This window comes from Macaca fascicularis, chromosome 5, assembly GCF_037993035.2.
Source record: "Macaca fascicularis isolate 582-1 chromosome 5, T2T-MFA8v1.1".
Lineage (NCBI taxonomy): Eukaryota > Metazoa > Chordata > Mammalia > Primates > Cercopithecidae > Macaca > Macaca fascicularis.
The window spans coordinates 78,467,958-78,481,815 of NC_088379.1; the positions used below are offsets into that span (position 1 = coordinate 78,467,958).

At 40.5% G+C, this 13,858-nt stretch overlaps 1 protein-coding gene across 6 annotated transcripts in view; it reads right to left on the reverse strand.

The window, feature by feature from the left end:
- Positions 1-1,448: 1,448 nt before the first annotated feature.
- The window catches only part of TMEM165 (transmembrane protein 165), a 30,647-nt gene continuing 18,237 nt past the window's right edge, over positions 1,449-13,858 (reverse strand). For 5 of the 6 annotated variants that reach the window (XM_005555266.4, XM_005555267.4, XM_074040013.1 and 2 more), the window contains 4 exons: positions 10,123-10,298; positions 9,387-9,569; positions 2,961-3,066; positions 1,449-2,241 (listed from right to left, as the gene is read on the reverse strand). In XM_005555266.4, coding sequence (XP_005555323.1) covers positions 2,165-2,241; positions 2,961-3,066; positions 9,387-9,569; positions 10,123-10,298 — 542 coding nt within the window. In that variant the 3' untranslated portion in view covers positions 1,449-2,164. Of the gene's footprint in view, positions 2,242-2,960; positions 3,067-9,206; positions 9,570-10,122; positions 10,299-13,858 lie in introns of all 6 variants that reach the window. The other variant, XR_012434918.1, reaches the window with a different exon arrangement.

Genomic DNA, 13,858 nt, shown 5'->3' on the forward strand with positions numbered 1-13,858 from the left:
GCGGTGGCTCACGCTTGTAATCCTAGCACTTTGGGAGGCCGAGGTGGGTGGATCACCTAAGGTCAGGAGTTCAAGACCAGCCTGGCCAACACGGTAAAACCCTGTCTCTACTGAAAATACAAAAAATTAGCCGGGCATGGTGGCAGGCACCTGTAATCCCTGCAACTCGGGAGGCTGAGGCAGGAGAATTGCTTGAACTCAGGAGGCGGACGTTGCAGGGAGCTGAGATCATGCCACTGCATTCCAGCCCGGGTGACAGAGTGAAACTCTGTCTCAAAAAAAAAAAAAGCAAAAAAAAAGTATTAGTAGGCCGAGCATGGTGGCTCACACCTGTAATCCCAGCACTTTGGGAGGCTGAGGCAGGCAGATCACGAGGTCAGGAGTTCGAACCCCCATCTCTACTAAAAATACAAAAAATTAGCCAGGCATGGTGGTGCACGCCTGTAATCCCAGCTACTTGGGAGGCTGAGGCAGAAGAACTGCTTGAACCCGGGCGGTGGAGGTTGCAGTGAGCCGAGATCGTGCCACTGCACTCCAGCCTGGGCATGAGTGAGACTGTCTCAAAAAAAAAAAAAAAAGTATTAGTGAGAATTCCTCACTCTTTATTATAATCTAAGGCAATATAGACTAACCACAGAGTTTATCTTAATCCACAAGACATTGAGTTTTCTACCCTTTGATACTTCCTATAGCAGAGAACTGAAAAGTTCACAAATACGACCTTTTTCACCAACATGTGCTACTTGGCATTTAAAAGTTACTTTTTAGCTGAAGACCCCTCTAAGATCTCCACTTCCTCACAGTGGAGACCCCTCTAAGATCTCCACTTCCTCACAGAGTTACCATGTAGCAATTCCTACAGTGCTGGGTGATTAACTGGGTTCTTTCACAATCTCTTCAAATTGCAAACTACATTGTGGACCTTTGTAGTAACTCATAAACCTGAATTGCTCTGGGTCTCTTACACTTCACACAAATAACATGAATGTTTCTGTAGCATTGTCCTTCAGTTTAGTGAGGCTATTAATGGGAATATTACTGCATATGATTCTAGAATATAAAAGGCTGACAAAAAGCAGCTGTTATTCTACTTGGGTGGAGGAGTAGTCAGAATATACTCAAAACGACAGTGACGACTGAGGTTGCTATGAAAAAACAAGGCAGTCATAGCATAATGAATGATGTTAGGCTCTGGAATTAAACTGCCTGGTGTGACTCTACCATGTAACCTTGGGTGAGTGAGTTTTTTCTTGTTTAACCTTATATTAGTACCTACTAGCTCACAGAACTGTAAGGGTGACGACAGTACTTTCGAACAATGAATGCCTGGCTCCTGTTTAGCTACTTTAGGCATATCTCAAATGTTTAATATATTAGTTTTTTACATCAGCTTTAGAAATTGGCCTATCAATACTGATAATTGTATATAACACACAAGGAAAAACAAGCACTGGTCATACCACTTTTATTTATATTGTATCTATGTTACATTGTTTATTCAATATAGAAAAAATATGAATACATTCATAGTATTCTCTTTTAATTTGGTAATTCCACGTTGTCAAATATTGACTGTTTTAATATTGGGTGTCCTACCCAATTAAAAAAAAAAAAAGAGGAAGAATGACCTGGCAGACAGTTCTTCTTGTACCATGTTATTGATATAACAGTAATATCATATATGTCTTTTTTTAAACACCTAATTTTGAAAAGACCGATGATTAAACTACTGCTTACTGGCTCAGGGAAATGTTTTAAAACATAGAAATTAATTCATTCTTTCCCCAAGAAAATTTTTAAGGTAAACATCTTTAAAACACCTAAGTGATGAAGGAGAAAATTTGTATTCCTTAAAAAGGGGTCAGTGCTGAAAGAAAATCGCATGGCAGACCCCACTGCACAACAGTTCTGCACCAGAATAAAAATGGGGACTATATTAACATAATTATGCTGGAGAGAAAAAAACCCCACACTTAGAAGTCAGGTTTCTTTTAAAACTCCTTGTTACAAATAGAATCAATGATTATATCTCAAACATCATAATGGGTCAAACTCACAAATCAGTGCTACAAAATACAGTATTTTTCCATCACTTTTAGTTGTAATGTACACTATGTACAGAAAATATCTATTTTAAACTAAATACAGATGAACAAACAGCTTGTCAAAAACCAGAATCAGGGCTTATAAATAGTGCAGAAAATGCAAACGCCAAAAAAACGATGCCTCCTATGATTGTCACTGGAAGAGAGAAAAAAAAAGTCAAATACAGCAAAATTCCTATACCTTGATACTATACAAAATGAAAAGGGAGCCAATGAGGTGGCCAATTATTCTTCCAATCTAGTAAACTAACCTTGAAAACAAATTAGAATCACTTCAACCCCTTTTAAATAGCAAGGAACAACACTTAACACGCTTGACTGTGAACAGTAAGAATCAGGTTTTTCTCCAGCACTGTTTTGAGAAATGACAGGAGTGTATTAAATCCAGACAGTGCTGACAAGCAACAGGAGAACTGTAACTCATTTTAAAATCCAGTTATAAAAGAAAATGTTCAAGTCTTCTGACTAGCAAAGAGACAATTCTTCCATCTCCAGACCTAACTGTAGCTTCACAGGACATATTCAGCAGAATCAGTACATGGTCTGAACATATGATTCCAGTCTTGTAAGACACATTTTTAGAGCCAAAAACTTCTCATACTTCCAAATGGCAATTGTTTTACTAAGATACTATGTCAACAAGAAGCTACGATGAATTCAATTAAAAACGACTTTGTATTTTGCTAACTTCTACACAGGTGAAAAGAGTCCATATTTGCAATACCAAGAGTAATAGTAGGTAGGTAATTACAAAAACCAAGTATACTTCAGCAGCAGAAATTTAAATAAAGCTAACACCCTTTAATCTCTCTGTGATTCTAAAATGTTACCTGATTTGTAATTTTCAAGACTTACCAGTTCTGACAGAGATTTTCTGTGCTATCATTCTTCCTCCAATTACTGCCAATCCCGTGCACAGGCAGTGCCCCACAGTTCCACCCACAGCTACACCATAGGGGTCCTGGAAGCAAGCGTCACAGCATTAATTCAAAACCAAGTATTAATTCATAAGAACCATAACAATTCAGAAGCACTGAAAATGGTGGCCAACAATTAAAAAGCATAATAGTTATAAAAATGCAGGTGTATAATAAATTTATGAAAGGTGTAATGGCTGCTTGAAGGAATATGTACCAGTTATACTTAAGACTAGACCTAAAAATTTAAATAACCCAAATCAGTTTGTAAAGTCAAAAAAATCCTGATGAAATAAAGCTAATCAAACCGTTTAGCAGTTACTAAACTTCCTTCACAGGCAATACGTAGCACTGCTATGACAAGTGCTAGGGAGGATTTTAAGCTAGACGGTTGTTCCCTCAGGTACTGCTTGGTATTATGAGAAACTCAAGTCAATCTTTCGCAGAATAGTATGCCTCTGCTTCTTGGGAACAGAAACCCTGCCTCAGTGCCAGGAACCAAGGATTTATCCAGTGAACACATGCTACCTGAGCAAAGCAGGCACTCAGATTCGGAGGAGAGGAGTATTTAGTGAAAGTTTCCCAGAAGATAGCCCTGAAGAATGAGCAGGGGGTGGTGAGAATGTGATTTTGTTTTGTGGGAGAAGGAACATGCTAAGTAGAAAGCAAAGGCCAGCAGTACCAGACAACCAGCTGCAGAGCCCTTCACCATTTCACAAAAGGGTAGCTGGGAGCCCAGGTCAGGGAGGACCCTACCATCTTGGAGTTTAAACTGTGTCCTAAGACACTTACTGGTTTTTAGCTGGAAAGTAACAAAACAGATTTATGCTTTAAAAGTCCACTAGGCCAGGTGCAGTGGCTCATGCCTGTAATCCCAACACTTTGGGAGGCTGAAGCAGGAGAACTGCTTGAGCCTGGCAGTTTGAGACTAGCCTAGGCAACATAGTGAGACCTCTCATCTCTACAAAAAAATAAAAACTTAGCCAGGCATCCTAGTAACCACAAGTGGTCCCAGCCGCTCGGGAGGATGAGGTGGGAGGATCACTTGAGCCCAGGAGGTTGTGTCTGCAGTGAGCTGTGATTGTTCTCCATCCTGGGCAATAGAGTAAGACCCTATCTCAAAAATTTTTTTAAGTCTACTGAAGAGAAAGAACCGGAGGGGAACAAGACTGAAGGAAGGGTGATCCACTGCAATGCTACAGCAACAGCCCTGGAAAGAAAGAGCACTGCCCCAGATTGGGGTAGATGACTGTAGGCAAAAAGCAGGTGAATTTGAGAGAAATTAAGAAGGCAAATTAATATACATCCATGATAAATGAATGATAGGCTTTATGGAAAAATATCAGAGCCAAGCACAGTGGAGCCAGCCACTCAGGAGGCTAAGGCAGAAGGATCACTTGAGGCCAGGAGTTCGAGACTAGCCTGAGCAATACAGTGAGATCCTGTCTCTTAAAAATAAAATAATGGTGCAGTGGTTCATGAATGTAGTTCCAGCTATTAAGGAAGCTGAGGTGAAAGGATCACTTGAGCCTGAGTTTGAAGCTACAGCGAGTTATGATCACACTACTGTGCTACAAATTCCATCCTGGGTGACAAAGCAAGACTCCATCTCTTATTAAAAAAAGAAAAGTTGGTTGGGTGCAGTGGCTCATGCCTGTAATGCCAGCACTTCAGGAGGCCGAGGAGGGCGGATCACAAGGTCAGGAGATCAAAACACGGTGAAACTCCGTCTCTACTAAAAATACAAAAAATTAGCCAGGTGTGGTGGCGGGCACCTGCAGTTCCAGCTACTGGGGAGGCTAAGGCAGTAGAATCGCTTGAATCTGGGAGGTGGAGACTGCAGTGAGCCGAGATCACACCACTGCACCATCTCAAAAAAAAAATCTAGCATGACACCCAAATTTCTCTCCCACAATTCTTTGGATGAACTATGGTAAGACCAATGTGCTTTTTAAAGTTAAGAGTCAGCTGAATCATGGTGGGTGGATGGTTCACACATGTAATCTCACCACTCTGCGAGGCTAAGGCAGGCAGATCACCCGAGGTTGGGAGTTTGAGACCAGCCTGGCCAATATGGTGAAACCTCATCTTTACTAAAAATATAAAAACTAGCCAAGCTTGGTGGCACATGCCTCTAATCCCAGCTACTCGGAGGCTGAGGCATTAGAATCGCTTGAATCCAGGAAGCAGAGGTTGCAGCAAGCCAAGATTGCACCACTGCACTCCAGCCTAGGTGACAGAACAAGACTCTCAAATTAAAAAAAAAAAAAAAAAAAAGAGTCAATAACCCTGGTATAGAGAAAGCAGAAAGAGAAGAATGTTGATGACATAATCATGAGGGACAAAGGCAGCATTCAAGGAAGGATAAAGAAGGGTCCACAGGAGAAAGCAAGTGAGGTGGCCAGGCAATTACCTCCTGTGAGGACCAATGGAGGCACCATCGAAGGCCATGGGGAGCTCAAAGCACAACAGTGTTCCTGGTGAGGCCAGAAACTGGGTTTCCACGGGCTAAGTATGCAAGGAGAGCAGAGCCAAGGCTTATTCCCATCACAGCCAAGCCCTCTGACACAAGTGGGATTTGAGATGTAGAATTGAGGAAAGGGGCTTTTTCTTTTTAAAGGATGAGAAAAAATTGGTACACACGAACAATGCTCACAAAACGGCTGAGAGAAAGGCAAAATCTAAGCATATTATAAGGGTGGAATTCAGAATACAGGAGGGTAGAGGGGCTGCCACTGTGATGGGTGGGAATGAAGAAAGGGAACTGCTGCTGTTATGCAGGAGAAGGGAAAGCCCGCTGCTGGGCAGTGTGTGTGCAGAGACAGGAAACTGGCTGAAGCATCCACTGTGAAGAATAGAAGAGTGGGAGTACATTTCCCAAATTCTACTTGTTTATTATAAACTGCTATCCATGAAGATGGTTCTATTTGAAAGTAATATTTAGGCCAGGTGTAATCTCAGCACTTTGGGAGGCCAAGGTGGGCAGATTGCTTGAGCTCAGGAGTTCAAGACCAGCCTGGGCAACATGGCAAAACACCATCTCTACAAAAAATACAAAATTAGCCAGCCGTGGTGGCGGGAATCTGTAGTCCCAGACTTGGGATGCTGAGGTGGGAGAATGGCTTGAGCCCAGGAGGTGGAGGCTGAGGTGAGCTGAGATTGTGCCATTGTACTCCAGCCTGGTTAACAGAGCCAGATCCTGTCTCAAAAAAAAAAGAAAGAAAATGATACTTAAAAATGCACTAGATTAAGTAAAATAAACTAGTAGTAAACTAGTTCCTTTAATATAGGATTTTTCAGTCTTTATTTGTATACTGAGTCATCCTTCTTTTTTTTTTTTTTTTGAGATGGAATCTAGCTCTGTCACCCAGAGTGGAGTACAGTGACACAATCTCGGCTTACCCGGGTTCGAGCGATTCTCCTGCCTCAGCCTCCTGAGTAGCTGAGACTACAGGCGAGTGCCACCACACCCACCTAATTTTTGTATTTTTAGTAGACACGGAGTTTCTCCATGTTGGCCAGGCTGGTCTCAAACTCCTGACCTCAGGCGATCTGCCTGCCTTGGCCTCCCAAAGTGCTGGGATTAAACACGTGAGCCACCACACCCGGCCCGAGTCTTAAAAACAAAAAACAAAACACCAGGGATATAATATTTGCCAAATTTGACTCTGAATTTCTTCCTTCCCCCTCACCCTTTTTTGGCCTAGAACCAATTCACATCTCAAAAGACACTAGGATTATGTGAAATCCAATTTGGGAACAGTAAATCATGTTGGAAGCAAAGATAAAACTGCATACTAAAATGGCCTGAACTAGACAACTGCATGGTTCATAAGAAAAATTACCAACAAAAATAGGAATACTAAAGGAACAGAAAAAGACACAACATTCCTGCCATTTAAGAGCTCATTATATATCCCCACAGTGCAGTTAGTATGGAAGTGTGGCTAACACTGAATGTGCCACGTGTGGGACCGTGCTAGATACCCTGCGTGTGTTATTTCATCTGCAAAACGATCCACAAAGCAGGTAATCCCCATTTTTGGATGAGGAAATGCAGGGAAGTGTAGTAACATGATTATACAGCAAGAGACTCAGACCCAGTCAGCACGTGCCATACTGCTAGAATGGACCGGGGTGTCTCGTAGGTAGGGAGCCTCGAGCCTTTCACACATTGCTCTATGGCATACAGTCTATGGCATAGACTGTATGCCATAGAGCAGACAGAAAAACGCAGTGATTCTGCTGTCAGGATAACTCACCCTGGTAGAACCACTACCACTTCAACAATATGGTTACTTACTTTTGAGTCCAACTCTGGCAATCTGAAAGCCAATAAAAGGCTAGAAATCAAGAAGAATATAGGGTACAGCCATTATATATATACATACACACACACACACACACACACATATATATATATTTTTTTATTTAAGATAGTGTCTCACTCTGTCACCTAGGCTAGAGAACAGTGGCACGATCTCGGCTCACTGCAACCTCTGCTTCCTGGGTTCAAGTGATTCTCCTGCCTCAGCCTCCCTAGTAGCTAAGATTACAGGCACCTGCCACCACGTCCAGCTAATTAAAGTGATATTTTTTAAAGAAAGTTTGTTTTACGGGAATCCAGTGAAAATCAGAGTTCCATTTTTTGTCCTCAAAATACAGCATTTTTGAGGCTTCTCTGACAAAACAGCCTTTCCCATCTATCTTAGTCCTGGTCTTCAACTGTCTTATATTTTAAACCACAGCCTATAATTAAAGAACTTGTTCTTTTACAGTAGACAGTTCCAAGAAATTAGAAACAATTTTAATCTTATAAAAAGAATTTGATATAAACACAGATAAGAAATAACATTAGTTAAGATCAAAAAGAGTTTGAAAAGCAGTAGCAATATTCCATTCCACAACCATCTCCACAGGAAATCTTAATAAATCCGTGTGAACAATGACAGGCACCTCATACAAAACCTCACTATTCCTCAAAAGAAAAATTAAATAAAAAAATCAGTGGGCATGTTTTAAGTAAGTGGCATTGAACAACTGTGAAGAAGGCCACAGACAGCCAGCTTACTCCCTCACACAAGTCACTCGATCTCTCTGGGTGTCAGGTTCTTCATCTGAAGAGTAAAAGCTACAACAAGATGAGCTGAGGCCATTAGCTTCCCACTCCAGGACTTAGGATTCTTGGGCTAAGACCTAACAGAAAGTTCCTACACAGAAACAAACAAGTCACCTAGGCCAGAGCAGTGGCTCACGCCTATAATCCCAAAAGGATTATTTGCGAGGCTGAGGCAGGAAGTTTCAGGCCAGGGGTTCAAAACGGGCCTGGACAACATGGTGAGACCCCACCCCAACCAAAAAGTAAATAAATAAAACAAATTACCCATAACAGCAGTACTCAACGATACATAAGCACTGAAATAAAAACAATGTTTTTATTTCCTTAAGTCTTTTTTGTTCTTTTTATGTATCATTTATTTAATTTCTTGAGATAGAGTCTCGCTCTGCTGCCCAGGCTGGAGTGCAGTGGCGCAATCTAGGCTCACTGGAACCTCTGTGTCCCCGGTTCAAGTAATTCTCCTGCCTCAACCTCCTGAGTAGCTAAGATTACAGGCATGAGCCACCTTGCCCAGCTAATTTTTGTATTTCTAGTAGTAGGGGTTTCTCCATGCTGGCCAGGCTGGTCTCAAATTCCTGATCGCAGGTGATCCGCCCACCTTGGCCTCCCAAAGTGCTGAGATTACAGGCCTAAGGGACTGCGCCCGGCCTTCTTTTTATATTTTAAAAGTAAACCTCCTTTTAAAATTTTTCCATGTCACTAAAATGATGTTGAAGAGTGAATATTCTAAGAGCTACACAGAGATTTGTAAATAGTTGAACCAATTTTCTGCTGGATTATTAGGCTGCTTCTAAATTTCTACTAAGTTACAATAATTATAAGTAGTCTGTGCAACACTCAATTTCTTTAGTGTAACAGATAAACCAAAAGCTATACACTTTATTAAACACCAAAATGGCCTTCAATTATACCGATTCATATTCTCAACTACTATAAAAAAGAAAGTTCTATGATAAGAAAGAAAACCAAGCTAAGATGACTAGTACCACAGTATCATTTTGGCAAAACCAAAGGGAAGAGGATGAGTAAAAACAGTCCAACTAAGCTTGGTTACAAGAATATCACCTGCAGGTGGCAGGAACTGGGAGAAGGCCAATTTTAAGAGACTGGCAGAATCATCAGATGTAAAACAGTCTTGCATATGAAGGAATGCTGTGGCCCACTTGAGTGTGTCCAGTGTTTTCTGGAACAAAGTAATGTTAATTGCATTTCGTTTTAAACAGTCTCCTCTCAAATATCACTCACCTCTCTAGCTGCCAATACAATTGTAGTTAGTTGAGAGCGATCACCCCATTCTGCTAAGAATGTTAATGTAAGAGCTTGAACAAAAATGGGTGAAATAAAATGCAACCACTTTTTCTGAGGTACTGTTATGCTTGTACCCGTTTCGACATCTCCTGGTCCATTTAAAAGTTTGGTTCGTTGGAACTAAAATAAATAATAAACAAATGAAAGTAAGCACAGGAAGCAAATAAAATAGCACACAAATCACTTAATTTTTCTTTTATAAGTGTTTAAATTCTATGAAATATGCTCCAAAAAAACTACATTTATGTGACCCCCAAACTTCCCCTCTGAAGCACTGGTCTCACACAGCAACAAATGCTATAGTCTCAATTCTTCCGTTTCTCCTCAGCTGAACAAACCAAACAGGATTTACTGATCATTTACTATCCCAGACACTATGGGAGAAACATGTAAAATTATAAAATACAGTTCCTGCTTTTCAGGAGCTTATAATCAACCTAATTAAGGAAACTGATTACCTGTGCTCAGTATTCATCTCTCAGCTTCCTTTCTCTACTACATTCACACCAACCCCAAGTCAGATCACAGACAGGTATAAGAACAGAACTAAGCAAAAGACGTTATTTTGGTGTAGCCCACGCATATCACACAGATGGGGCCACTGAGAAACCTCTGGAGTGTTTATTCCTAGTTGAGTGCCTTTCTGGTCCAGATCAATGGTGCCATGGCTTACTTCTTCATCTTTCTTCTTTAATTCAGCTTGAACTTCTTCCAGTTCCTCTTGACCCTCATCAGGGCTCATCTTTAAGCCTTCCCGAAGCATTCTAATGCCAAAAATGGCAAATAATACAGTTGAAACATAGTATGTATAGACCCTGGGGATGACTGTGGTGGCATAGCCAAACAAAACTGGAAAAAATACAACAGTATGTTTGTTAATGAGTGTGTATCATGACCGACTAAAGGAACAGTTAACTTCAGAAATAAAAATTTATCACTGTTGAAAGACAAATGGTTCACATTAGAAGCTAATCTAGCATGTAATAAACTCAAGTAGTTCCAGTTCTTTCCCTCCACCAATAGTAAACCCTCAGATCTAGCCCAGGCCTAACACAGCTTATTCAGAAGCCAATGGTCCAGCCGAAGATGGCACATCTTTCAGAGAGATGTTAAATAAGATATTGAACTCCTTTCCAGGCATGTTCAGCCAGAGGCTGGCTTGCCTCTACGTTGTGCAAGGCACAGTACCTGGGGTAGAGATTAGCTCAGAGGCCCTCTCAAGAGTTGAGATTTTATTACCTGGAAGCCACACCACTTTCATAGTGGTATTTCTTCATCACAAATCTTTAAATTACAAACTTCTAGTGAAGCATCATGACAAGATTCTCACATAGCAAGATTCAAACTCTGCTCCTTTGTAACTATTTAAAATAAGTACATTTTATGACAAAAAAAAAAAAACCTAAAAATTCTCATAACATATATTAAAATAATGTTACAACAGGCTCAAACATTCAGTTCCACTCTTTCCCACTGATAAGACATCTGTTTAAGTTATATAAAAAATGATGCTTGGAACTATATCAAGAACTCAAATCCTAACGGGGAAACACAACTACATCAGTAATACTAATTCAGTAATTAAAACTTAAAAATTTGGCTGGGCAAAGTGGCATAATCCCAGCACTCTGGGAGACCACGGCGGAAGGATTGCTTGAGCCTAGAAGTTCCAGACCAGCCTGGGAAACACAGTGAAACCCTGTCTCATAAACAAACAAAAACAACTACGTAAGGAATAGAGGATACAACCATACATATAATATATACAATTACTCTGGCCAGGCACGGTGGCTCATGCCTGTAATCCCAGCACTTTGGGAGACCGAGTCGGGCGGATTACTTGAGCCCAGGAGCTTGAGACCACTGGTCAACACGGTGAAATCCTGTCTCCACAAAAAAAATACAAAAATTAGCCTGATGGGGTGGCACACACCTGTGGTTCCAACCTACTTGAGGGGCTGAGGTAGAAGGATCACTTGAGCCCAGGAGGTCAAAGCTGCAGTGAGCTGTAATCATGCCACTGCATCCCAGCTTGGGCAACAGAGTGAGACCCCATCTCAAAAAAGAAAGAAAGAAAGAAAGAAAAATACAATTACTCTTTAATTCACTAGCTCTTTTTATGAAATGGGTGCAACATTTATAAACCTGCCTGAAAATTAAATGTATAACCTGTATGTAAATTCCCTACATTACAAAACTTAAAAGATCTTAAAATCATGGTTAGAAATGTAGCAAACCTATGTCTGCGTGCACATCTGTATTTAAATTATTGTGTGTGTGTATATGTATGGATGTATATTTGTATATATGTAAGTAAACACACAGGATACAAGCACATATTTTCTAGCTCTGTCCGCTGAAAAGACAAGAGGCAATTTGTAACAATGAGCTCAGTAACCTTGCACCGAGATCTTGGGTTCTAATAACATTCTCCCCTAAAAAGCTCCTCAAAACTCCTCTGAGAAATGGCCAGTTCCAGGACTGGGCAGAGCAGGAGCATGATGAACCTGTAATATCTTGTTGTACTATAAAGTGAGGAGCAAAAACAAATGGAAGCATGCCACAAAGACACAGGACACAGTTTGAAAAGGCTCCCACTGGCCTAACCTGGGATAATTTAATCAGCAAAATAGTTAAATAATTAATTATAAACCACTGAAAAAAGGAATCCATGAGTTTGTACTAATAGTAAAAAGACAAACAAATGGGAAAGGAAGGAGAGCTCTCGCTGGCAGTAGAATGTCAAGGCTTACTGGTGAATATGCAAGTACTAGAATTAAAAGTCGTCATTTTGCAAACATCAAGGAAAGATTTAATTATGCAAGAATCATCAACTGATGCAAAATCTTTGGAGAAATTTTGATGAGGAAGAGGGTGTTTGTACTGTCTTTAAGCATATCCCTACAGATTAGATATTAGTTACAAGGGAAGACAAAGACAACACAGAAAAGAAATCCTGACTGGGTCACCAAAATTAATGTCACCAATGAGGGATAAATGGACACCATGTGCTTCCAGATGAGACATTCTTGGAGAGACAAAGTATCACCTATGCAGTTGTCTAGTCAGGAATGCCTACCTCAATCTAATCATGAAGAAACATCAGACAAACAAGAAATGGGGAACAGTCCATTCCGCCGGGGGAGGGGGGATGCACTGTATTCTCCCAAAAAAGCTGATGTCAGAAAACATTTTTAAAAAAGGCGATGGACATATTTCAGATTAAAAGACTAAAAAAAATAAATAAATAACTAAATGCAATACCTGACCTAGACCGAAGGGAAAAACACTGATATAAAGGACATTATCGAGGGGTTGGGGGCAAGGGGAGGGAAAGCATTAGGACCAATACCTAATGCATGCGGGGCTTAAAACCTAGATGACAGGTTGATGAGTGCAACAAATCACCATGGCACACGTATACCTAACGTAACAAACCTGCACGTTCTGCACATGTATCCCAGAACTTAAAGTATTAAAAAAAAAAAAGTGGTTAAATCTATAAAACTAAAGCTGTGAAAGAGAAGGAAGATGTAGAAATAAAGACATATGACTTAACAGTTGAGACAAAATAATAATAAAAAGACTGTTACATCCACTTAAATTACATAAAACTGCTGCCACAAGTGACATATTTAATAAGTTTTATGTTCTTTCTTTTTCTTTTTTTTTTTTGAGACGAAGTCTCGCTCTGTCCCCCAGGCTGGAGTGCAGTGGCGCGATCTCGGCTCACTGCAAGCTCTGCCTCCCAGGTTCACGCCATTCTCCTGCCTCACCCTCCCGAGTAGCAGGAACTACAGGTGCCCGCCACCAAGCCCGGCTAATTTTTTGTACTTTTTTAGTAGAAATGGGGTTTCACCGTGTTAGCCAGGATGGTCTCAATCTCCTGACCTTGTGATCCGCCCGCCTCGGCCTCCCAAAGTGCTGGGATTACAGGCGTGAGCCACCGCGCCCAGCCTATGTCCTTTCAAAAAACAAAAAAAGAAAGGACATTGGGTCATCCAAAATTAAAATATGGATGACAGATTCAAGTACTGTATCAATACATAAAATATATTAAATGTTGTGTGTTATGTGTGTGCATTACATAGCTCATAATGTATGTATATGTACACACTATAGACAGGTATTTAAACCATGAGTATATATACACATTTATAATTTTATTTAGATAGAGTACAAATGCTAAAACAAATGGGATAAAATGTTAACAGGTGAATCTAGGCAAAAGATATATAAGTGTTCTTTATACTATTTTATTTTTGCTGCTTTGTAAACTTAAAATTATTTCTATAAAATGTTTAAAAATTGTAAAATGATGGGCCAGGGGCCAGGTGCAGTAGCTCACGCCTATAATCCCAGCACTTTGGGAGGCCAAGGCGGGCGATCACTTGAGGTCAGGAGCTTGA